Consider the following 26,127-nt stretch of genomic DNA (forward strand, 5'->3'; position numbering starts at 1 on the left):
ACAGAGTTGGGAAAACAAGACACAGTCTCTCCCTCACTCTCTGTAATTTTTCACCAATTCCAGTGTCTGGAAGGATCCAGACAAACCAGCAAGGCTGTGTGGGTCTATCAAAGTGGATTCTCTGCCCAATATGGCCTGGGGAAGCAGCTATGATTCAGCACAGAATGAATACATTCAAAATAATATGGGCTGGGGGGACCAGAGACAAAACATCAGTACCAAGATACACATCCTTCTGCTTTGCAACCGGAGCCAGTGATCACATGCACAGTCGGAGATTCTGATTTTCGTCGTATCCTATTGGAGTAAAATACTCTGTTATCTTAAAGTTTCAGAGTGTTGTGCCTTCGAGTAAGGAAATTCTATAAAATGGTTTGGTCACAATCATGCTGAAACCCTAGAACAGGTGGCGGTCTTGTGTGTTTTATTTCTGTTAAACGTGTGTCTTTTGTTGCATAGCCCTATGGGTTAACGGCATCCACTCACTGGGACACACAGACACGCACACACACATCACACACCAAGTTTCTTTAGGAGAATCATGGGGTAAAAGCCAATGGGAACACTCAAATGATCCAGCAAAGAGATCATCGCACACTTCAAAATATGGAGCACATACCAGAATCGACTCATCTGAACGTTCCCTTCATTCACCAAACGAGGGTCTCCCAGTGTTTTATGCACCACGCCCTAACTGCGGTCTCTCTGCGTTGAATGTGGCCCTGAAGCCGGGCTTCCTTTAGCTGCCTGCTGTCACACATCTTATGCCAGAGCCAGTGTGGGCTCAGACGCCCAGCACAGCAGCCGCAGCCGAGCTGCTCCTGCATCCAGTTTCCAGGCTTGGTTCAGTGTGGTTCCCAACTGCCCTCATCTGCTCAGGCCTGGGCACTTCTGCCCCCACTGTGCCATCTCCCCCTTTGTACCAGCCTCTCCCCAATGAGCCTTCTGTGGAAAGAAGCTTGCACAACTACAGAGATTGCACCCTGCATCCCTGAGAATCGAGTGGAGAACAGACTGATCGCCCACACGGGCCTCTCTCCACACGCCCTGCAGCCTTTCTATTGTTTTGAGGAAAAGGGGCAACAGCCGCTTCATCCCAGCTACGACCAATCTACTGGGTGTTTTCTGCACGTTCTCCAGTACGTCTGCCTTCTATTAAGTTGCTGTTTGGAACAGTCTCCACAAAGCCCGCTTACAGTGATGGGCCCCTGGGAGCCTGCACGAGGGGCTCGGAGGTCAGGCACTTGGTCGAGAGCAGTGGGAGCTGGGTGGTCCTATTGGCCGCTTGTACTGGACACAGAGCATCTCCTCGAGCAAGCCAGGAACACACATCCTGAAAGGCTGAGATCCTCCTACAGGTTGGATATTTTACTGTTACGTTCCTGTTCCCTTCCCCATTATTCTGGTTGTTTATTTTTTGATTGAATACATAGAGTCGACAAAAGAGTGAAGGGTGTTGTGACTAAAAACCGAAGCCAACATCAAGAATGTTGCCCAGGTTTGGTCCCTGTGAGGGGTGGCTGTCGGGAGAGGACCGTGTCTGCATGTGTTTCTAGTGCTTGTTTGCCATTTCAGGTATGAAGGGCGCCCAGACTGTTGGTGTGAGGATGCTGACGAGACCTGCTCCGTTTACACTGACTCTGTCCTGAGGTCTCACCTGCTCCTCTGTACCATACATTTGGATAAAAGATGATCCCTACAAGATGCAGACTTCCTACGGAATGTTTCCAGCACACACCCTGGATGCTGGGCTCTTCACCGGGTCCCCCTCAGCACACACAGCCGTGTCCTGTGTGGGGTCTGTGCCTAGACCCAGGGAGGCAGCGTGGAAGGGGTGGAGAGGGAGCAACCTCCCTCTACAAACCGCTCATCCCGCTGGAGGAGGAGAGATGGGGCAGGCCCTCCTCCCAGGGCTGCTGCCCACCTCGGTGCCCCGAGCGCCCCTGGGGCCCAGCACGGATGATAAAACTCATCACCTGGACACGCCTGCCGGGCGGTGCGGCTAGCACCAGTGGTCTTGGTCAGGGTGGTGGTAGCTGTGCCGCCCCCGGCCGCCCCCGCCCGAGCTGAGCCCCAGAGTGCAGTGGTAGCCATTGGGCACCCGACGGAGGGGGTGGGACTGGGAGGTCAGGGAGGACACGTAGGAAGTCCGGGAGGAGCGGCCCGAGTTGGTGGCCACGGCCTCCTCGAAGGTGAGCGTGTCCTCAGGTTGGGTGCGGGCCGCAGCCTCGCTGTCCAGACGCTGCCCCAGGTAAGGGTCAGAGCCAATCCGAGAGCTGGGGGCCAGGGGCTGGCTGAGGGGGTCTCTCTGGAGCAGAGCGTTGTGTTCTGAAAGGCCACGGCTAAGCCGGCCAGGGGAAAAGGCAGGGAGGCTGGTCTGAGCCCCGGCAAAGTGGACAGGCGAGGAGTTGGCCGTTTTATAGGTGATGCTGGGACGGGGCGTCAGCGGGGTCTGGGGGAGCTGCCTCCGCCCGCCACGGCCCGGGGTGCTAGCACCAGATGTTGACAGCAGGGGGCTCCCGTTCACGGAGCCACTGCCCTGCAAGAAAACGGAACAGAGCAAACCCAAATCAAAGGACAGGGTGCACAGCCGGGCAGGTGGGATGAACAAGGGCAGCCCCAGGGGGGTGGGAAAGCAGTGCCAGAAGGGGCTGGGCACAGGGCCAGGGAAGAGGAGAGCACAGTCCAGCCCATCTCAGGCGGGAAGGAGAGAAAGAAGGCACTGGGAAGCAGGAGGGCCAAGGCCCGCCAGGCAGGATGGACAGGCCAGGAAGCCAGGAGCAGGATCTGGCCTGGGAACCGGGACAGGAGAGGACCCCCTCCCGGGGCCCGAGGGAATGGGGTGCGGGTGGGAGCACGGGAGGTTCCCGGGGCCCATGTACCTGTCTCGGGGGTCCTGGCTCCTGCCCAGCCGTGGGCGATGTCGGATGGCTGCTGAGAGAGGGCTTGGGCTGTTGGGGCTCGCGGCCTCCGAAGCGGTCGCAGGAGTAGAAGCGCTGCTTCTCAGAGGAGGAGGAGGAGGGCTGCCTGCGTTCCTGGGACCGGCCCCGCTCCTGCCTGCGCTCCCGCCGGCAGCCCGCTGCCCCATCCCCTGGGGGCGGTGGGGGCCCCGGCCCCGCGGTGCTGTAGGGCGCTGGCCGGGGGAGAATGGAAGTCAGTGGAGTGACTGGGGTTGGGGGGACACAGACCTCACCCAGGCCTGCTTCCTCAGGGCCAGCAGGGATCCCAGGGGAAGGGCTGGGAGGTTGTTCTGTCTCCACACTCAGAGTTGCCCATGGGGTCATGAGTTACAGAAGGGAAGAAGGTCTCGCAGGGATTCTTGGACCCCAACTGGAGCCACCACCCCTTGAGAGCCCCCTCGCACGCACCGCCATCTGTGTCTGCAGACAGGCTGGGCCCCTTCTCCAGGGACTTCTGCTTCCGGTCCCTGCGGCGATGGCAGCGGTGGTGGTGGTGGGGGGCGGCCTGGCTGACTGGAGCACGGTCCAGGGCCGCATTGCAGAGATGAGCCACGTGGGGCCTCTGGGGTGCCAGTGTGGAGATGGAGCGCTTCATGGGGCTGGCATCTGGGGGTGGCTGTGGACGGGGACACGGGTGGGCTCACAGCCTGAGAGTGGGGTCCAGCCTCCAGGCAGCAGCCAGGCTATGGGGGCTTGCAGGCCACAGGACACATCCCATCGGGAGGAATGGACCTGGGGCTCCATCCCCGAAGCTGGGGTATCGCCCCAGACAGGGCAGGCTGAGTGCTGAGGAAGGTGGGGCCAGGGGGAAGGACAGTGCCTAGGAGGGCCTGGCCTGTGGAGGACCCCTGTGGGGCTGGGGTTCAGGGACTGCGAGGCCCTTCCCTCTCCCTGGAATACTCTTCCCCACCCGAGATCCACCCTTTCTCCAAAAGCACCCTGTTCACGAGTTTCCATTTATGTGTCTGTCTCTCCCAGGCCAGGTGAGGCCTCAGAGTCCCCACAGGACAGGAAAGGTGCTGGGAAGAGGGGCTGTGGGCCTGGCTGGAAGGATCCCAAGTGGGACCCAGAGCTGCCTGGCAGCCGTGGTTGACCACTCTGCCAGCCCTCCATCCATCCAGGACTGTGAAGCTGCTCCTCCAAGGCTGAAATCAAGACCCGTGGAAACACGCTCACCCACAGCCACCGTCAAGGTCAAGCACCACAGAGGGCGAAGAGGCGCCAACATGGCACCAAGGGGAGGTGGCCGGGCCAGGAGGGCACTGAGCAAGTGGGCAGAGACGGGGCAGGGAGGGACTGGAAGAGTGCTCTGCCTAGGGACTCAGCCCAGGAAACACACAGCACACAGCCCCAACCCAGGGGCTTCCTGCGAGGCTGTCAAGTGTCCCAGAGAAAGAACAGGGTCACCCCCCGGGTCTCTGAGAGGACATGAAAGGGGAAAGAGTGGCAGGAGGAGGCATTGATTTCTGGGGGAGGAGCAGGGCTAGGGTGGGAGAGGTGTGTCCCAGAGAGAGGGAAAGGCTAGGTCGGGGACACAGGGCCACCTGTGGGCTGCAGGCCTTGGTGCCCAGACAGACGCTGAGCACAGTGGGCAGTGGGTACTCTAGATGGCCTGACAACACCTCCAGAGGGTTTCCAGCGGGGTTGGGGTTATCCTGGACGCTGTGCATTTGGGAAGCTTCACCCCAGCAAAGCCCACCTGTGGGATGCAAAGCTCCTCTATGTCAGGTCTCCTCACCTCCAACCCCCTCCCACGACCCCAACCCTCCCAGACCACCCACCTGAGTCTCTGCTGCCAGGCGGGGCATGGAGGCCGCTCGGCCCTGGCTCTCCAGCCCGGGTTGGGGTTCCTCATCAGGGCCTCTCAGGGCCATGCTCTGCATCTGGACGTCCACAGCCTGGAGGTACAGCAACCCCCCAGTCACACCCATCCCATCCCACTCTCACCTCCCCCCACATCCCAGCCTCACACCCCATGCTGCTCTCACCCTCCCCCACCCACTCTCACCCAACCCCCAACTCGGCCCCCAGCCCTGGGAGCCCTCACCGGTTTTCCTGTCTGCACCACCGGGATCTCTGTGGAGTGGCCACGCTCCAGGGGTGTCCTCACCTCGCAGGGTACCTCCTGGGTCCTCTGAGTGCCCCAGGAGACAGACTCCTTGATGCCGCCCTCTTGGGTTTGTCTATGGAGGACAGAGGATCATCCTGTTGGCCTGGAGGCCCAGGGGCCATAGAACCTGGCTCCCACCCAGAACCAGGCTCCACCCTGCCAGGAACCTCCACCTTGACCCTGTTCTGGGCTAGAAGGAGCCCAGAGGGATGAGACCCCTTGAATGTGGACACTCCCAAGTGGAGGTACAGCAACAGCCTCAGCAGGAGGTACAGGTACAGCAGACCCCCTGCCATGGCCCAGAGTGGAAAGGCAGAGAGGAGACCCTAATCTGGGGGCAGCTGGCCTACACAGGGGCTCCCATGTGTGGTGGAAGCAAAGATAGCCCACAACAAGGACAAGGCCACACGTGCACACACAGAGGCACCCAGCCTGTGCTGCAGCTCATCAACCCTGACAACCAGGGCTCGTCCCTACTCCACAACAAGGACAGGGCCACACGTGCACACACAGAGGCACCCAGCCTGTGCTGCAGCTCATCAACCCTGACAACCAGGGCTCGTCCCTACTCCCCTGACTTGTGCTTTTCTGCCCTGAGATCACCTCTGGCGAGACCACTTTTGGAGGCCTTCCCAGCACACACAACCCACCTGCCTGCCCTCACCCTCTCAGTGTGTTTTAGTATGTCTCCCATATGGCCCAGCATTTGCCTGGGTTTCTGCTTGCTCTCACGTTCAATGAAGTATCACATACATTCTCCGTTACCCAGGTTGAGTGGTAACAATCACACTCTGAGCTTGGAGGTGAAGCCTGATGCCCTCAGCTGGCCACATGAATGACCTGACCCAGCATCGCTGAAGTTTCTGAGAACATCCTTCATCTTCCCAGGCTGCAAGCACCTCTGTCCTGTGCTGTCTGGAGCAGCTGCAGCCTCAGAAGAGGCTGACCGTGAGGGGAAGCACATCCAAGAGGACAGACACTGGCCCCAAGGCCTGGTCACCCCTGAGGTCACACCATGCTGAGGCCAGGCAGGCATTGATACCACCCATCAGAGGGCTCAATAAACACCCCTACTGCCTGGCCCCAGTAGACTGGACCCTCTCTCACATGCAACAAAAAGTGGTGGTGACTGATTTGTGCAGACATTATAACCACAGGAAAAAGTGACACTCATTCTCCTGAACTGAAAGCTCAGCTCAGATCAATCCACAAAGACACTTCCCTACCCCATCCCCTCCAACACACACATGCACACTCAGAATCCACTGTTTAAGTGCGCAAACGGGATCTTAACCAATATGGAGAAAAGTCACTGTCCCCGGGGCCCACAGGCACTCTTCCGGAGCATGGTTTTCCTGCGGGAGTCTTCCCACTTGTGCTCAGGTTCTCCCGGTGTCCTATGGCACCTCTACCTCTGGATTGAGTCTTGCAGTGCCACCGCCCACCCCCCATCCCACCAGCTTGGGCCTGGGAAGTGACTTGTTTTGGCCAACAGGGCACAGGGGGTGGCCTGAACGCCTGCAGCCTGCACTTCCCCAGGGTTGCTCTCTGGCCTCACGATACGGATGCACCCAGGACCCCAGTCGTCCTGACGCAGGACCAGGTCTGGAGCGCTGCCAGGTGGGCTCCCGAAATACAGCAGTTTATTACTCATCAAAAGCTACATGGCGAGCAGCCCATGAATCCAGACTCGGCTTCAAAACAAGTGTCCAAAACATACAGAGGAGAGGAAGAAACCGGGAGCCCTAGCCATGCGTGCCGCCAACCTTGCTGCTCTCCAGGACAGCAGATGGGTGTGAGGCCCACCCTCGGTTCCTGCCAGTGAGGCAGAGCGCATGTTGTTTGGGCTCAAGAAATGAGTTGCTTTGGCCAAGAGGATATTAGCAGACGTAGGACCCCTGGCCTGGAGGGCGACTGAGAATCCTGCCCTCTGGTGCAGTTCAGCCTGGCACCACCTTCTGCCCATCGGCCAGAGTCCCATGGTGATTGTTATTTTGCATCACTTGCTTTTGGGGTCATTACCAAGAATTACTGAGGGTCAGTACCAAGAGTTTCATGATATGGAAGGATCTTACCAATTTAACTACAAAATGCAGACATCAAATGGAGGGACTCCCCTGGTGGTCCAGTGGCTAAGACTCTGAGGTCTCAATGCAGAGCCCAAGTTCAATCCCTGGTTGGGGAGCTAGATCCCACATGACACAACTAAGAGTTTGTATGCTGCAACTAAGACCCAGCGTGAGTGCGTGCTCAGTTGCTCAGTTGTGTTTGACTCTTTGCAACCCTATGGACTTGGGGATCTTCCCAACCCAGGGATAGAACCCATGTCTCCTGCATTGTGTGGATTCTTCACCACCACTCAACGCAGGACACCCAAGACCTCACACAGCCAAATATATAGATATAGATATAGATATAGATACACACACATATATAACCAAAATGGAGATCTGAGGGGAAAAGTCTCTTAAAGGAAGATGAAAACACTAAATGGCCATTACCAAAAAGTGGTGAGAAGCTGAGGTGGAAACAAAAGCTTCTTAATGGTCTGCAGGCAACAAAGGCCAATGAGGAAGCAGAGGGAAGCCTTCACCTGACAGAGAAACAGGAGCACACAGTGGGAGGCACAGGCTGGAATAACAGGCTGCCTAACTCAGGTGCCCCGGGTGCTATAAGAGCACCTGTCTACTGTTAGAGGAATGAGCTTCAGATCAACCACAGAACCAGCTCTGGTGGCCGCCTGGACCAGCTGGACCCACAGTGGGTGCAGGTGGGCGGTGATAAGACCCAAGGGCTCCCTGTCCTGGAGCGCTGCCGGAAGGAGCCCCGGGTGCCTCCGGGTGGACCCCAGAGCAGCAGGGGTGAGAGCGGTTGGAGCCCGGGGAGCCCTGCCCTCCTCCCATCCCCGCCCCACGCCTGCTGGTGGCACTCACACTGCCCCACCGTTGCTGAGGGAGGCTGAGCTCTTCTGCCGAAGGAAAACGCGGGCTCCTCGGAGCACAGCTGGCTGAGTCTGCTCCAGTGTGGCCTTCAGGGGGTGGAACAGGGACACAGGGCCCATCTGCAGAAGGACGCGGGGAGGGGTCTCTGAGGCCTGGGAGGCACCGTGGACAAGGGTGCTGCCGTGTTCGGCCACCTGCCCGGACCCCCCAGCATGTGAAGGGGATGGCTGGGCCTGCCCCGTGCCCATCAGGAGCCCCTTCCCAACTGGGCCTGTAAGTGACTTCAGGAGAGTCCTATCATTCCTTGGAGCCTCAGCTTCCCTTCCTACACGATTTGGGGACTGAACCTCATCATCAACTTGGCCTGCCTGGCAGAGACCACTAGAGTTGAAGGTTGAGAAGAATTCAGAGATTTCAGGGCTGGGGTGTGGGCACCAGACACTTCACATGCCAGGGGTGAATGTCCTGTAAGCTCTGGACACCAGACAACTTTAGAGATGAGAGTCTACACACGCTCGCTCAAGGTCTGGACTGTGATGAAGTCGTCATCTTTGGAGAATGGCCTCTTGGAAGACAGGCCCCAAACCACCCCGCTCAGAGGCGTGAGTGGGACCCTCATGACACTGGGCTGTTGGGGGCCCTGCCTGTGCGCCCCTCCCAGGTGATCTCAAGCACTCTCCAAAGCAGCAGCATGGGCTGCGGCCGCTGTTCTCAACCCACATCTCTGCCCTGGACGTGACTAGCTCTCCACACAGGGGCTCCCGAACAGCAACAGGCAGCCAGTCAGCGGGAGCACAGGCTGGGTGGGGTTTCTGACTTTGGGGGCTGGCGAGGCAGCCACAAGAACCTCTCATCTTCCTTTTCCCGCTGCACTTTCTCCAAGAAGGGGCCGCGTCCCCTCTGCTGCCAACCAACAGAAGGTGCCAGAATCTCAGGGTTACTTTTGGGGACTCCTGGAAACTAGTACCTGGGCCAGGCCTCCAGGAGCTTGGTGAATCTGGTCTCTGGTGGTTTTGTTCTGTTTGTAGAAGTCGAATATCATCAGAGCTGCGTACACCTTCCCCACCGTCATCTCGTCGGCTGGAGAGCACGACAGGCAAGGGAGGGAATACAGAGAAAGGGGACATGCAGGGAGGTTGGGTAAAGACTCCTGGACCTGAGGACGGGCGCTACACTGACCCTCCCCAGGCCCCCCCGCCCCGTGCTCCACCCAGCAAAGCACAGCTCAGTGTAACCCCAGACGTTGTCCTGGCTGCTCCAACTATAGGGGTCTCCTTACCATTTCCCTGGATTTTCTGCAGGGAAGTCCCCACACGAAGAGTGTGGGTGACTCTGCTCAGTGGAATATGGCCTCGGTATCTCCTCCCACAGCCCCTGTGCACCCACCGTGGAGACCAGAGTTTTGGGCTATCAAGGAGGTGAGCCCTCCTCTTCAAGCTGACTCACCTAGGACTCTCGACTCTGCCCGAGTGGGACATGAAAGGGGGCGGGCAGGGTGAGTTTCTCACCCTACTTACGCTTATGGGGCGGCACCAGTAAGTCCAGGGTCTTCTGGGGCAGGTTGGCCCACACGGAGGAAATCTCCTTCCTCAGCTCGGCGTCGCACTGATGCTGCTTCGTGCCAGCTGGGGCAGGACAAGGGTGGGGAAGCGGGGAGGGCTGTTAGGAGCCATCCCTTAGCCCCGCAGGGGAACAGGCCGAGCTGGGTGGGGAGAGACCTGATCCCGGGGGAACGTTGCTGGGTAAGAAGCACCGCCAGGAGGGCTGGTCAGAGAGCTCCCAGGCAAAATGCGTCTGAAGAGGCGTGGTGCTGAGCGAGGGTGAGTGGGCAAGCAGGCGTGATGGGCAGGAGCGGGGAGGGGAAGGGACGCCTCAGTGTTCCAGCCAGTGTTCCATTCGTCATTCCATTAAACTTACTGAGCACCTACCAAATGACAGGTGCTGTTCTAGGTGATGGAACAAAATCAAAAGAAATCGCCCCGAGGAATCACATGATTTTAATCTATAATACAGTAGCAGTAAGTTAAAAATCCAGTAACTTGGATACAGGAAAAACCAGGAGGGAAGGGAAGGGAACTGTCAGGAGGGCTGCAGTGTGGACAGACAGTCAGGAACGTGTTCACAGGACCCTGGAGACAGAGGCGGCCAGGGAGCCAGTGGGGCAAGGCCGCAGTAGCAGGAGCAGAAGTGCAAGTGGGGGCCGCTGAGAGAGGAAGCCGCAGAGGGACCGAGCAGAGGGGTGCTGTGCTCCGATCTAACCTTCTTCGAGCATCCTGGGTATTAAGGTATGATTATCTACAAGAACATTCTCCTCGTTAGTCCCTCCACTCTGTGGAGTGCATACAACTGTGGATTCACCACAATTCAGGCAGGAGCACGGCACCCCTGCCCAGCTCCCTCTGCACCCTTTGTGTTCCACCCCTTCGACCCCTTCCAGGGTCCTGGCATCACCAATGTGTTTTCTGTCTCTACTATTTCAACTTCTCAGAATGTCATACAGATGGCATCACATAACATGCTGGCTGTCGAGTCTGACCTTCCACCCAGCATGATGTGTCTGAGACCCACCCACGCCAACACATCAGCGACCTCTTTCTCAGTTGCTGAGCGAGAACTGTCTCATCACAAAGACACACCAGTTTGCTTATTGGTCACCACTTGGTTGACACCTGAGTTCTTTACAGTTTGGGGTGATTATGAATAAAGGTGTGAACTTCAGCAGAGAGGTTTGTATGTGTGTATTTTCATGTCATCCCCCTTAGGTGCGGGATGGCTGGGCCCCACGATAAAGAACTGCGAGACTTTTCCAAAGCAGCTGCGCCACTGTGTCCACTAGGAACACAAGAATCTGAGTTTTCTGCATTCTCCTCAGTACTTAATATTGTCATTTTTTTTCTTTCTTTTCAAAATTGTTTTTGTCATTCACATTTGTTTGCTTTCTACGTATATTTTAGGGTCAGTTTCTAAAGCTTATCTCAAAAATCCTGCTGGGATTTTGATTGGGATGACATTGACGCTACTGATCAATAGGAGAAGAAATGACAATACTGAGTCTGCCAAGGCATGAACGTGGCTTATTTATCAAAGGAGATTCTTCTGGTCAATATTCTGAAATGTGTGGCACACACGCTAGCATATATATTTTTAGAGTTATAAAAATATTCAATGATTTGGGTGGAACATTTTTCAATTTCAATAGCTAATCTATAGAAATATACTTGTTTTTTATATATTGACCTTGTTATACTCACGTTTCAGTTTTAGTAATTTCTTTTTACAGCTTTAAACAACAGAAATATACCATCTAGTTCTGGAGGTCAGAGAATCAAGGTGTTAGCGAGGCTGTGATCACTCTGAAGGCTCTAATGAAGTGCCTTCTTGTCTGTTTCTAGGTTTCAGTGGTTCCAGCAATGCTTCATGTTCCTAGGCATGTAGATGCTTCAGTTTTGTTAACTTTTTATTCTATTCTTTGAGATTTTCTACATAGATAATCACGTCAATCATGAATAGAGGCAATTTTCTTTCATCCTTTCCAATTGGCACACCTCTTGTCTCTTTTTCTTGACTTGTCACAATGCTTAGAATCTCAAGTATGATATTTCACAAAAATAGTGACAGCAGACATCCTTGCCTTGTTACTCATCTCAGGGGGAAAGGAGCCAGGCTTCTTTGTTAAACATGTCAGCAGCTGTAGGTTTGTCATAGATACCCTTGATCAGACCGTAGAAGTTTGCTTTAATTTCTAGTTTACAATAGCATTTGTGTATCATAAGTGGATGCTGAATTTTGTCAAAGCTTTTTCTGTATCTATTGAGATAATCATGTAGTTTTTCTTCTTTGACATATTAAGTTGTATTGATTGAGCTCAAATTTGCATTTTTCATTCCTAGGATAAATCCTACTTTAGTCATCATATTCAGTTTGCTAACACTCACTGAAAATTTTATTGTCTTCATGAGGAATGTCTATCATCTTTGCTTATAATGTCTTTGCCTAGTTTTGGTATCAGAACAATGCTGGCTTCATAAAATAAATTGGGAACTATCTTCTCTTTTTCTATTGTCTAGAGGAGTTTGTATAGAATTATTTCCTCCTTAAATGTTTGGTTGACTTCATCAATGGAGCCAACTAGACCCATGATTTTCTTTCTTAGAAGATTTTTAACTATGAATTTAACTTATTTAATATATACAGTATTACTCAGGCTATCTATTTCCTTTTTTCGGGTTATCTATTTTTGAAAGAGCCTCATAGTTTGTGTCAAGGAATTTTTCCATTTCATTTAAGTTACTGAAGTTATCCACATAGGGTTGTTCATAAAATTTCCCTGTTATCCATTTAATGTCAGCAGGATGTATAGCGATGCTCCCTCTTTCGTTCCTTATATAGGTTATTTTTATCTTCTATTTTTTATGATCAGGCTAGCTAGAGGTTTGTTAATGTTACTGGTTTGATTTTTAGCATGACCATTCTGGCTGCTGTGTTGAAGAGAGAAAGGGCAAGGGCAGAAGCAGACCAGTGAGAAGGCTACTGCAACAATCCCAGCCAAGACCTGACAGAGTGACGTGGACCAAGAGGTGGCAGGAAGAGAGAGTAGACATTGATCATATTCTAGGTGCATTTTGAAGGTGGAGTCAGAAGATGTTGCAAGGGTTCAGAAATATGGATCAGAAATAGGATAAGAAAAAAGTAGGAGACAAAAATGATGCCCAAAGTGTTGGCCTGAGTAACTCTAAGAGTGTTTCCACTAATTGAGACAGGGAGGAATCTGGGGAGTATCTGGAGCACGAGGGTCAGCACGTGGATTCTAGATGTTTATTGGGCCTCCAAGCAGAGTTGGCAAATGATGTGTGGGCTATATAAGCCTGGGGTTTAGAAGCAAGCCTGGACTAAAAATACAAAACTGGAATTCACAACATGTAAAGCCATGGGAAAAGGTGAGAATGTGTGTCTGAAGCACACAATGACCTTCAGAGGTTGGGGAAAAAACAGAAGGAAAAAAAAAAGGCACGAGGGGTTTTACACAAAAGGGAGGGACTACTACGGACAGGCTGTGGACAGGCCACAGGGCAAGGGGAGGTTCCTGCAGAACTTGACAAGAGCAGTGCCAGCAAAGCTTTGTGCTGTGAAAGCTGGACTGCAGGCTAGGAAAGGAGAAATCAGAGACAATGCGGACCCATTTCTCCTGTTGCTAGGAAGGAAAGAAGAAAAACAGAGAAGTTGATGGTGGGGGGGGGTTGCGTAGGGGAAGAGAAGAACTTTTAAAAAATAGGCAAAATAACAGCACATTTATACATTGATAGAAATAACCCAGAAGAGAAAGTTGATAGGGCAAGAAATAGAATATAGAATTTTGGGCATGACATCCTAGGGTAGATGATGAAAACAGTACAGAATGTGCAAAGAGGGGAGACTGGCCTCAGCTCATCAGTTTACACAAGAGAGGACCAACCTCAAGGGCACGGATGCAGGGAGGAAGCGACGTAGGGGGAGGGCCCTCCATTTTCTCTGCGAAGGGAAAGCAGTCACCACGTGAGGAGGGCGGGAGAGGAGGACAAGCGGGAGGCCCATTTCCTCCTTGACCTGGTGGGGGCTTCACGGTCCTGTCAGAAACCCAGGAGAGGCCCTGAGGGGGGGACTAGGCTCACGATGGGGAAGGGGTACTCTTCGGCTTGTAAGGGGCATGGCCCACGTGACACAGGCTCCTGCACCGCATGACTATGGGTCATCTGGGGTCATTCAGTTTCACACCACCTCAGCCTCCGTACATGTAGATGGGGTTACTGCAGCGCTACCATGCAGGACGGCTTCAGGCGACAAGGCCAGGGTCTGACAAGGAGCTGTCCAGACAGCCCCTCCCCGCCCTGCACGGCGGCCTGGGGAGGCTCTCAGAGGGGGTGGGGCGGTCACATGGCCCTGCTTTGCGCCCTCCCCTCCGGGCTGCCTCTCTCACCTGGAGCCAGCTTGATCTCCAGTGCGGTCCGGATGAGGGCCATCAGCGTGGATGTGAAGTGGACGGTCATGTCGTCATTGGAGATGGGCATGTTCATACGAACCAGGCGCTGGGGATAAGGGGGCAAATCAGGCCGGGCCTCCCAGGGGTCCCAGGACCAGGAGATGTTGGGTGGATGGGAGTTTTGCCAGCATTCACACTATCCCTGGACCCCTACCCTCATCTGAGCTGAGGATTCCCTTCACTACAGAAAGACAGCAGTCCAGGTAAATACTGTCCAATGGGGCCAGGCCAGAAGCCTGGATTCCTCTGAAAGAACAGGCATGTCTCAGCCAGAGGGACCCCAGCCCACTGCCCATGATAGAACAAGTGTGTGGCCTAGGCTGAAGAAGGGCCTGGGCAGCAGGACCCCTGGGACAGTCCACAGACAGGAGCATCAGGCAAGTGGTAGGGCAGCCAGGGCCGCAAGCTCGGAGGTCAGTTCCCAGCGAGGAGACAGAAGCCCCGGGACGGCCTCTGTGTCTCACCACCTAGCTAGGGGCTAGGGAAGGATGCTCAGTGGCACCAGCCCAAGGCAACAAGGAAAGTCTTAGAGGCCAGCTCCGTACAGGGGAAGGACCCAACAGATGTGACTGCAAGGGCCTCGGGCTCCGCCAGCTGCACAGGGGCCCAGGGCCATCCCACAGGGACACAAGCACTTAACCAGACTGGGGGCCGTGCACGCTTTCCCCCTGTTTCACCATTAGGTGAACAGCCCCCTCCCCTCTCTTCCATTTTCTAGGACAGAACAGCTGGAAATAGGAGTGTGTCTGTACCAAAATCCTCTGGTAATAACCAGCAGCTGCCCAGAGCCTGAGGCTTTAAGAACTTAGCTGACCTCCCGGAGGAAAATGGCCTCAGACGTGTCTGGAGCGTCCTGGCCATGGGGTGGCCACCGTGCTGGCCACGGGGAGCCCTTGGGGCGCTGTGGGCCCCTGTCCTCCCCCAGCAGCCTCTTCATTCCTTACCAGGGTGGGAGCCAGAGGTGGGGGTACAGGGCCCCTCCCTGGGGTATGCTGACCTCTGCCAAGCCTAAACCCTGTGATATGGCAGCCTCTCTGTCCCTTCTTTGGGTAAGGCCACTCTACCCCCAACATTCTGGAACCAAATCCAGTGTTCAGCCTGATGGAGGGCAGGTGGCTGGAGACAACACCCACACTCTGTCCCCGAATGCTGGCAAAGCCCCACTTGGCACCTCCGATCCTGGTCCTAGGACCTCACTCATCACCTGTGTGACACACACGGCTCCCAGAGCACAGTGCTCCTGCAGACCAGTACGGACAGCAGTGGGAGAGGCAGAGGGATTCCTCTCAAGCGGAGCCAGGGAGTCAGGGGCCAGCATGAAGGAAGAACAAGCAGGTGTTTTCCCAGAGAGGAGAGCTCCATCCAGGGCACCTTTACCAGAGCCCCGCATCTGCCCACCCAGGCCCCAAAGGGCCAGGAGTTTGGGAGCAGCAGAGGGGTGAGACCAGGGCAAACAGACAGGCATCTCCGCCTGGGCCTAGACCCTCTAGCCATGGCACTCTGCGCATCTCCTGGGCCCTCCCCAACTCACCAAGACAATCTGCTCTCACTAAACTTGAGGCCTCTCCTGGTCTCCTCATGCCCAGAACCTTGGAGCTGGCCAGCACACCTAGGAAGGAACTCCAGTGGCTATCCCATCATGGCCTTCCCTGCCTACCCTGGCCCAGGTGTCAGTGAGGACAGAGCTCTCCTTCTCGAGGACAGTGTCACAGCCTTGCATGCGGGGCCTCTAGGCAGACTTGACACGCATGCCGGGCAAGGGAGGACCAAGGAGGACACCAGAGGCATCACGTGTGGCCCAGAGGAGCCGCTTAGCTCCCAGAGGCTATGCTGAGCCAGGGGATAGATGCAAGACCAGAATCAGAGCACAGAAACAGACAACGTGGACAGAACCAGACAGACCAAAGCTCTGTGGGAAGCCTGCTCAGAGACAAGGAGATGGCAGCTAGGCTCCAGATTTGTGCTGGCTGAGTCATGTAACCACTGGGACTGCTAGAGGGCTCTCAGGCTGGGAGTGCTGGAGGGGTGGAAAGTGCTTACTCACCAAGGCGGGAGGGGGGGGGGGGGTGGGCGGTGACTGGGGATGCAGGGGCAGGTAGGAGCAGACTTGGGAATGGGGCCACGTGGCCTGCTCATGTAGCCAGGGGGAGGCCTGGGAGTGTCCTCAGTTTACCCCCTCTTTGCAGCTCAGCCCACTAGGCCCTCGGCAACAGAGAGGGAGGGACAAGGGACCACCCAGGCCCCAGAGGTTGTTCTCACTCCCACAGGACCCTCTGGAGGCCCAGGAACGAGGGCAGGGTGCCTCTCTCCAGCACCCTTCCTTCTTAAGGCTCCATGGACTCATGAAGTTCTAGAAAATATTCCCTCCATAGCCTGGGAAGTTCAGCACATGCAGAGCTGGGTGTGGGTTCCACTGGTGCACCCTGCAGAGGCCTTGCAGGGCCAGACACTGAGGGCTGAACAACTTTGCTCACATCAGAGGCTTGGGGGACAGAGGATCCGAGTGTGGTCCTGAGCTCAGAACAAAAACAGCCTCTGTCAAAAAAGTTAGTTTGTCCCCTCCTTTCTGAGGAAGAGAAGGGAAGGAGAAAAGGCAGATATTGGGCTCTGGCCCCATCTTCCTGAGCCTCTTGGGGGGCTCTCAGAGGGGGCAGCCCTAGGGGACAAGGGGCCAGTGTAGAGACACTTCACAGTGTCTGTTTCCCTCCGTTGGGAAGAACGCGGAGAAGGTTGGGACAGAGAAAAGAAAGAAACAGAGAGACGGTAGAGCAGCAGACAGACAGACAAGCCCCGGAAGAGATGGGAGCCCAGCACAGACAGCCTGTGGCATGCAGGGGTGGGGTCTACCTTGTATGCAACGCGAGCAGGGCATTTCTTCCCCAGCCCCAGGGGCGGGGACATGTGTTTCAGCATCTCAAACATGTCATTGTAGCTGATGCGCCCACTGGAGACCCAGCCCATAGGACAGAGGCAGAGTGGGGTCCACGGGAGGGGTCCACAGGAGGGGTCCCCGGGAGGGGCGCAGCAGGAGGGCGGGGGAGGAAGCAGACAAGAAAACAGAGCAGTTAACCAGCGTCAGATTAAATGCCAGAAGTCAAAACAAGCGGTATGAGGGCTTTCTGTGGGGGGCTCAATCCCCTCCTAGCCCCCCAGCCTCACCTCCACACTCTGGCCCCACACAGGGAGTGAGCAGGGGGCATCTGAGCTAATGAACATGGGGAGATGACAGAGGCTGCATCAGGGTGGCTTTGGGTTGTCAACTCTGATTTTATACTTTCAGAAGCCATGGATAATGCCAAATTGGAAAAGAGCTGTTTCAACATGCCAGCTGGGAGACAGCTGTCCAGTGACCAAAGAAGCTGGCTGGAGAACCACGGCAGAAACATCAGCTTTCCTTCATGCCTAATTTGCTTCCAAATGAGCCAAGAGGCTTAAAAATTGGAGAAAAGCCTAAAACAGGCCAGAAAACTAGTGTGGGAGCCACATTGTTCTGCAGTGGGCCCCAAGGCTCTAGAGACAAAGTCCGTGGGGACAAGCCCTGCTACAAGCCCAGAGACACCCAAGCCCTGCCCGGAGCAGGGCCACTGTTCGGTCAGGGCTGGGCAGGAAACTGCAGGGTTGGGGTCGCGGGATGGGATATGGCTTGGTGTCACTCCTGCAGCCTCCTGACAGCACACCAGGAAGGGCTGGGACCGACATATGGAATAAGGCTCTAGACCAAGGTAGGCATTTAGGCTTGATGACTGCAACCTCCTTAGGCAGACTGGCCACCAGGCTGGAAGCCTCACCTCCACCCCGGGACAGCTGCTTATGGGACCTGCTTGGGTTCCCAGAGATAGGGTCAGGTTCAGGCCGCCCAAGAGAGAGGAGTGACAGCCTTCTCCAGGCCGGTGGATCCACCCCAGATGGTCCTGGGTCCGGTCCTCCTCCCAAGACTTCTGGGCTCAGCCGAGCGGATCAGTCCAGAGGTGAAGCAGGAGGACCTGTCTTTGGGTCCCCACTCTGCGCTCTCCTCTGCAGGAATCTGGAACCCTGGGTTGTTGGGGCCACTGTTCCTGGTCTACTTGTGCCCATATCCCCTCCTCTGGGGCCCTTGGCCTCTGGCCTGTGTGAGCATCAGTCTGCCCTCAAGAGTCCAGAGGCAAATCTGGGTGGGACAGCTGCTTCCTTGGCACAGGTGGGACCTGGTCCCCTACTCCCACCAGCGGCTGGTCCTCGTCTTCAGGGCCCAGCAGAAAGCTCTGTATGCAGTCTCACGAGGCTGCCTGCCCCCAGCCAGCTGGAGGGGTCAGGAGTTCGATGGGAAACCAAACCGTCCAGGGGCTTGGAGTGTGGGCAGGACAGGGCAGGAGGAGCAAGAGGTGTCATCACTTCCACACTAGGCAGGGACTGTGTGCTGTGTTTGCATTTCGAGCAGGGAAGAGTATGTCGGATGGAGGCTCTGAAGTAGCAAACCTTGTAGGCCAACCTACGAGGGCAGTTCTTCCCTAAGCCAACGGGTGGCGCAATACAATGCAACAAACTGTACATATCCTTATAATGGATCCAGAAACTGGAAAGGAAATGTCACAGGTTATGGCCACAGAGGCATGAGGAGCCCATCCCGCACGCCCATCCTTGCGCTGCACTGCCTGGAGGTGGAGCCAGGGGAGGCTGGACAGGCAGCGCCCAGCTGGGGGCCCAGGGAGGACAGACGGAGTACCCAGGAGACATGGCAACCCGACAAACTCCAGAGCCCCCAGCAGGCAGGAGACACTCCATGCAGACAGTGTCGGGCCAGAGTGTCCACTTCACACACAGCACGGCTGTTGGTCCGTCTACACCTGGGTCTCCTTCATCAGCTCTCTGACAGCCCATTCCCTCACCCCCTCAGTGCCTGAGACCCCAAGGCCTCCTTGGCAAAGCTTCTCTCCACACCTGGCTCTCGTCACTATCCCCACCTCCCTGAACATACCATGTCCTCCCCTGGAAACTGCAGGTCCAGCTAAGGACCCCCTTTTCCCAGGGTGGGCACCCTGGTCAATGCCGTTGCTTCCCTTTCCTGCACCATGGCCCCATCAGTCCAACTAGCTCCAAACTGTGATGCATTTACTTCTGGAAAAGAGGGAATAAAGGGAAAGCCCCACTCTGGCCTCACCCAAGTGCTTGCTAACCTCATGGACCCAAAGGATGCCCACACAGAGGCTGGAAGCCTGGCAAAGCCCTAGTTCCTCCCAAGACCCCATTTATCTCCTCTCTTCTGCTGTCAAACCCCTCAGATGCCACCAGAGGAAAAGTGTAGGCCTGATACGGTCACTCTGATTCAAAACTGTTCCTGCTGTCCATGAAAAACAGCCAAAGGCCACTTTTGGACCCCAACATCAAGGCCTTTCTCAGCCCCTCACAACACATGCTTACCATGTGTTCTCCCCCCAGCCAGGCAGTCAGCTCCCCTTTCCCTCTGCCCCCACCCCTCCTCCCCAGCTCCATCCCTCTTGCCCCTGCAGCTCAGCTCAGCTGCCACCTCCTCTGACTCACCAGCCTCTCCGGGCTCAGAGAGGCCCTGGCCTCACACTGCGCTCCTCTGCCCACGGCCGGCTGGGCTGAGCAGAGCTGAGGGTGCAGGCCCCAGCGCATGGCCCAGGCTCAGGATGCTTACTGAACAGATGGATGAGTGTGAGGATAAGCAGACTCATCACACAGGGGGTGGTCCTGACTCTCCGTCAGAGTCTCTGCACTTTACCACGAAGTGTGGCGGCAACAACACAAGGGAGGGTGGGGGAGGCAGCACCAGAAGGCACTAATTCCATGCTCTCCTCACCTTCCCACAGCGCGCGTGTGCACACACGCACACACATACATGCCCATGCACACATTATGGAAGAGTAGGGAACATGGGCACGTACATGCCCATGCACTGCATTCACACACACATGCACACACACACCACACACGCGCAAAGATGCACTGCACTCATAAGCACGCAAAAACACGTACACACAGGTATGTGCCTGCTTGCACATAAAGACACACACACTCTGGTGTACACAGATCTGTGCACAGACAACACACATGCACACGCTTGTGCACACACACATAGTATATATACATACACACAAAAGCTTGAGAAATTTTCACAAAGTTCACTTTTGTTTTAGGCTCCCTAAGAATAAGGAGACAGTAGATGGTCCCTGGGAAATAAAGATGGTCAGGGCCCTGCATCGGTCAGAGAGGCTAATGGAAGCCTCAAAGCATGCTCCAGCCTGCCCAGATGAGGGGTCCAAGCCTGGTCTGCTTAGCTGTCTCTGCCCAGCCTTCTGCTGCCCTAGCCTCTCACTGGAGCAGCGGGTCTGAGGGCCAGCTGCAGGTCATGTCTGTGCTTCTTCTGGGCCGCAGATCGCATGTTTTCTTGCATGGTGCTGCACTCTGCAGTGAAGCTTACAGGTTGCCCCCTTCTCTTCCATCAGCTCTTCACCATATCCCTGAATGCCCATGTCTTCCCGAGGCCCCAGGTCTAGAACTCTGGGTCTGGGAAACAATCAGCATCTCTGTGCACAATCACAAAGCTGCAGCCTGACCCAGGCCCACTTCTTATATGTCTTGAATCAGTTTTCGACTGTTGGGGAGGTGCTGGGTCTACAGTTCACAAAGATCTGGGGGATGTCACTCCCCTCTGGCAGACCTGCACTGACCTTCCTTTGCCTGTTAGTCCAAGTCACATTCTACACAATCTCTCTGCTTTCTACAACACAAATCTCCTCTAGGAAAAAATATGCCCAGAAACAGCAGCATCTCTTTAGACCACAGTCAGCAGGATCCTCCTGGAATGAGTCTCAGTCCTGCCTCAGCTGGACTCTCTCCTGCCCTTTGCCTGACAAGGACCAGGTCTCGGGTGTGATCAGTCTCCCCTTCGATCTGACTGGGCCTTCCTGACCAGACAGCCCTGGAATACGCCTGAGCCTGCGAGCTCCAGCACGTGCTGCGGGCAAATGTGCTAAAAGCGACAGGACGCTCTAAGACCATGAAAAGTCATATACATGAGACATAAACAACAGGCAGGCTTGTTCTGCACTGTGTGAAAACTATGAATTCTTCATTGCAGTGAAAAACACTCAGAGATGCTCTAGGCCTAGAAGAGCCCCAGGGCCCTGGCACTGCCCAGTTTGGAAAGGGCCTCACATAGCACCTTCTGTGTCCTCACTGTGATAGGTGGGAGGGCTAAGAAGACTGGATCAGAGGCAGGTACAGGAGCCCAGTCAAGCTCCCAGCCCTTTGGGGGTCTGGGGGATCAGAGAGCTCCTCAGTGTTCCCCTTGTTGAGCTTGGATTCAGAGTCCCAGGGTCCTCCCATGAGGACACTGACCATCTCCTCCAGGCCTCTACCACACAACGGGTGACCGAATGCAGAGTCATACAACAGGGATGCAGGCAGGCTGGGGCGCCTGCGAGAAAGAAGGGGGAAGCACCCCAGTTCCACGCTCTTCTTGTCTCCCTGGAGCCCCCTCCCTGGTACTTATTCAATCCTAGGCTCACTGTGAGCAAGGTACTGAGCAGGCCTGGGTCTCACCCAGTAGCCATGTCTCTTGGGCCTCCCTCCACATCCCATGTTTTGCTGCAGAGGCCATGTCCTTAGTGACTCCTCAAGTCACGACTCTGGAGGGTGCCTGAATGAATGAGCAAGGGAACAAGTGCTCGACAAAAGACAGACAAACAGGCAAGAGAATGAACTCAACAAAGGGACAGACAAACGGGCAGATGGAGGAGCCACACTGCTGTGCTGGGCCCGAGGACAAAACATCACAGGTGTGCAGGGCTCCCCCAAGAAACACATGGTCCTCACTGTCTTCTGACCCAATCACTCTCTTCAGGAGACCCTTGCATTGTCTGGAAGCACTTGGCCCTCACTTATGAAACAGCAATGCATTAACAGTTTTGCACCATGACCAAAGGGCCTCAAACACACTAGACCTTTTCTGGCAGTTCATCTGATTTCAATAAAAGTTTACCGAAAACCCTCTATTCACAGCCTGGGCTGGTGACACAGAGGCGCACTGGCTCTTGTCCTCCAGAAGGCAGCAGGCAGACGGGCCCTGAGCCCAGAGGAAAAGAACTAAGGCCTCACGTTGTTTCTGGCCACAGAGGCCTCGGAGCCTTATGAGAGGGTTTTGCCCCGTGACCTCTCACAACCCAGATGTGACATGCCTTGTGAGAAGACAGTGAGCTCCTGCCCAATAGGAACCTGAGTGTCACAACCCCCTGAAGACCTTCCACGACCCCCAGGCAACCTCCTAAGGGCTGGACTACAGGCTTGAGAAGAGGATCTCTCAGCCCAGGGAGCTGTACAGAAGGGCACAGGGAGCTAGCGTGAGTGTACCTCCCAGGAGGAAGCTCAGCAGCACCCCATGTGTATCAGGATGGAGCCCCGACCCCCACCAAAACCCAAAGGGGGTCGCTCATTAGAAACATGCCTGCAGTGACCCGGCCCTGTGCTGAGACCTGCGGGTGGTGTGTACCAACCCTGAGGGCCACGCAGCACAGGGGCTCACTCACCACGCAGCCGGGTCGTACTCAGCCCAGACCCGGATGAATTCGTCCAGGTGGTGAGGCCCTAGGATGGAAGAGTCCCGCGTAAGGTACTCAAAATTGTCCATGATCACAGCCACAAAGAGGTTCAACATCTGCAGGACAGGAAGGAAAAGAGGTGACGTCCAGAAACCTCAGACTGCCCCCTGCCCTCCCCCTCCCCTGCAACAGAAGTCTCTGTGTGAGGCAGTTAGGGCAGCAGAGGTCACTGACTCAGGTAGAGCCTGCCCCACCTGCTCCCCCCATGACCTCTCACAGGGCTTCCCAGGCCCCCTGCACATCGCCACTACCAACAGCATCATCCTTCCCTGGTTCCAGGTCCCACAGGCCAACCCTAGCCCAGGATCTGGTCCTCTGAAGGCTTCAGTCTCTACATCTCCTGCACCATCCTCACTCAGTCCTGTCAACTCCTGCCAACCATCTGTCCTGCCATCTGGGTTAATCTTCCCCATTATGAGGTCCCCAGCTTTCCCCTTCTCACTAAGCCTTCAAGGAAAGTGGCAACTTTGGACTTAATAACTTGAGCTCTAGAGACCTAAAACTCAGGCATTTTGTTTTGTTTTTTTAAACTGAGTTGAAATTCACTTAACATACAAGTAAGTCTACAATTCAGTGGCATTTAGTGTATGCACAATACTTACCTAGTTTCAAATTTTTTTCATACTCCTGAAGAATACACGGTACTAAGTAATCATTCCTTATACATCTGTCTTCCCATTCTCTGGAAACCACCAATCTCCTTTCTGTACCTAGAAAGTTATCTATTTGGGGCATTTCAAGCAAAAGGATCCATACAACGTGTAACCTTTGTGTCAGGTTTCTTTCACTTAGTGTGATGTTTTCGAAGTTGATCCATATTGCAGCATTTGTCAGAACTTCATTCTTGTTTATGGCTGAATAATATTCCTTTGCAGGTCTGTACAACTTGTTTATGACAAATGTAGTAGATGATACCACTCTTATGGCATAAAGTGAAGAAGAACTAAAGAGCCTCTTGATGAACGTGAAAGAGGAGACTGAAAAAGCTGGCTTAAAACTCAGCATTCAAAAAACGAAGATCATGGCAACTGGTCCCATTGCTTCATGGCAAATAGATGGGGAAACAATGGAAACAGTGACAGACTTTATTTTGGGAGGGCTGCAAAATCACTGCAGATGGTGACTGCAGCCATAAAATTAAGACACTTGTTCCTTAGAAGAAAAGCTATGACCAGCCTAGACAGCATATTAAAAAGCAGAGACATTACTTTGCCAACAAAGGTCTATCTAGTCAAAGCTATGGTTTTTCCAGTAGTCATGCCTGGATGTGAGAATTGGACCACAAAGAAAGCTGAGTGTGGAAGAATTGATGCTTTTGAACTGTGGTGTTGGAGAAGACTCTTGAGAGTCCTTTGGGCTGCAAGGAGATCAAACCAGTCAATCATAAAGGAGATCAACCCTGAATATTCATTAGAAGAACTGATGCTGAAGCTGAAACTCCAATACTTTGGCCACCTAATGTGAAGAACTGACTCAATGGAAAAGTTCCTGATGCTGGGAAAGATTGAAGGCAAGAGGAGAAGGGGACAACAGAGGATGAGATAGACGGATGGCATCACCAACTCAATGGACATGAGTTTAAGCAAGCTCTGGGAGTTGGTGATGGACAGGCAAGCCTGGCATGCTGCAATCCATGGGGTCACAAAGAGTTGGACGTGACTGAGCGACTGAACTGAAGCACAATTTGTTTATCCATTCATCTACTGGCGGACATTTGGGCTACGCCCAAAAGTAGAATTGTTGAATCATACCATAATTCTACATTTAATATTTTAAGGAATCACCATACTGTTTTCCATGGTGGCTATACCATTTTACATTTCCATGTGCAGTGCACAAGGGTGTCAGTTTCTCCATATCCTCACAAAACTTGCTATTTTGTCTTGTTTTTTCAAATAGCAATACTAATAGATATGAAGTGGTATTTCATGGGTTTTGATTTGCTTTTCCCTAATGATTACTGAAGTTGAGAATATTTCTATGTACTCGTTGGCCATTTGTACAGCTTTTTTTTAGAGAAATGTCTCTTTAAGTACTTTGTCCATTTTTAGATGGTTATCTTTTGTTGTTGAGATGCAGGAGCTCTTTATATATTTTGGATATTAACCCCTTATCATATACATGATTTGCAAAACTTTTCTCCCATTCCTTGGGTTGCCTTTTCACTTTGTATAATAGTATCCTCTGATGCACAAAAGTTTCAGATTTTGAATAGTCCATTTTTTCCTTTTATTACTCAGGATTATGGTGTCAAATCTAAGAATCCTTTGCCAAATCTGAGGTTATGACTCTGAGACTACAATGTTTTCTTCTAAAAGTTTTATAGTTTAAGCTCTTGTATTCAGGTCTTCATCAATTTTGAGGTAATTTCTTTTCTTTTCTTCCCATAGCATGTGGATCCTATTTCCCAAGTGGGGATCAAACGTGCGCCCCCTGCAGTGCGGGTGCAGAGTCTTAAACAGCTAATTTTCGCATATGGTGTAAAGTCAACTTCATTTTTCTTTGCATGTGGGTATCCAGCACCATTTGTTGTAAAGCTTATGTTTCCTAACTAAATGGTTTCAGCAGCCTTCTTAGAAATCTTTTGACCATGCATATGCGGATTTATTTCTAGTCTCAACTCTATTCGTTCAGTGTATATGTTTGGATTTATGCCAGTATAATACTGTTTTGGTTACTGAAGTTTTGGTGTCAAATTTTAAATCACAAAGTATGAGGCCTCCTATCTTGTCGTTGGGTTTTTTTGTATTTAATTTTTAAAAGTTTTTCTTAAAGTGTAGTTGATCTATGCTAAGTGCACAGCAAAGTGTATGTATGGGAGGGAGTAGAGGCACCTGGGAGATTGTTAGAACACAGACTCTTGGGTCCCTCTCCCAAAGATTCCAGTACGGTAAGTCTTAGAAGGGACCCAGGAATCTGAATTTCTAGCAAGTGCTCAGGTGATGCTTAAGTCATGGGTCTCTGGACCACACAGGGACCTAGAGGGTATCATCCAGCCTGACTGATACACCAAACACTAATGACAACGAATTTACATCTCCAGCCAGAGGCCCCTATATGCCTCAACTCCCTCCCTCCCTCCCTCCCTATCCCCACACGTGCAGCTCCCCAACCTTTCCACTCCGGGAAGAATCATTCACTGCATCACCCCAGCAAACCCCAGAACACAGCTTTCTTTCCCCTTTTCTCTCATGCCCATGTTCAGTCACCAATCATGTAAGCTCTGCCTGTACAGGGTGGCCCTCGTCCACACAGCTTCCTTCACACCCTCCCTTCTCCAACCATCACTTCCAATCAGCTCCTGGCCACACACAGCCTCTCCTGAGCAGAAGCCAGAGTGAGGTTTTTAGATGTCAAGTAGATGATGTCACTGTGCATAGTCTCCCAGAGGCTTCTGCTGACTTGTAATAAAATCCACTCACTGCGACGTGACTGGCTGAGACCTCCAGCCTGACCCCATGAGTTTCCTGAACCTCATCAGACACAGGCAGGCTGGCTA

The 26,127-nt window shown here is 53.8% G+C and overlaps 1 protein-coding gene across 2 annotated transcripts in view; it reads right to left on the reverse strand.

Moving 5' to 3' along the window:
* Window positions 1-2,002: 2,002 nt before the first annotated feature.
* CACNA1B (calcium voltage-gated channel subunit alpha1 B) overlaps window positions 2,003-26,127 on the reverse strand; it is a 216,504-nt gene continuing 192,379 nt past the window's right edge. The window contains exons 37-47 of one of the 2 annotated variants that reach the window (XM_065917065.1): window positions 22,557-22,684; window positions 16,876-16,972; window positions 13,966-14,074; window positions 9,530-9,637; window positions 8,980-9,092; window positions 8,004-8,131; window positions 5,008-5,143; window positions 4,742-4,858; window positions 3,369-3,576; window positions 2,883-3,133; window positions 2,003-2,539 (exon numbers count right to left, since the gene is read on the reverse strand). In XM_065917065.1, coding sequence (XP_065773137.1) covers window positions 2,003-2,539; window positions 2,883-3,133; window positions 3,369-3,576; window positions 4,742-4,858; window positions 5,008-5,143; window positions 8,004-8,131; window positions 8,980-9,092; window positions 9,530-9,637; window positions 13,966-14,074; window positions 16,876-16,972; window positions 22,557-22,684 — 1,932 coding nt within the window. The remainder of the gene's footprint in view (window positions 2,540-2,882; window positions 3,134-3,368; window positions 3,577-4,741; window positions 4,859-5,007; window positions 5,144-8,003; window positions 8,132-8,979; window positions 9,093-9,529; window positions 9,638-13,965; window positions 14,075-16,875; window positions 16,973-22,556; window positions 22,685-26,127) is intronic. The other variant, XM_065917067.1, reaches the window with a different exon arrangement.

This window comes from Muntiacus reevesi, unplaced genomic scaffold (genome assembly GCF_963930625.1).
Source record: "Muntiacus reevesi unplaced genomic scaffold, mMunRee1.1 SCAFFOLD_98, whole genome shotgun sequence".
Taxonomy (NCBI): Eukaryota; Metazoa; Chordata; class Mammalia; order Artiodactyla; family Cervidae; genus Muntiacus; species Muntiacus reevesi.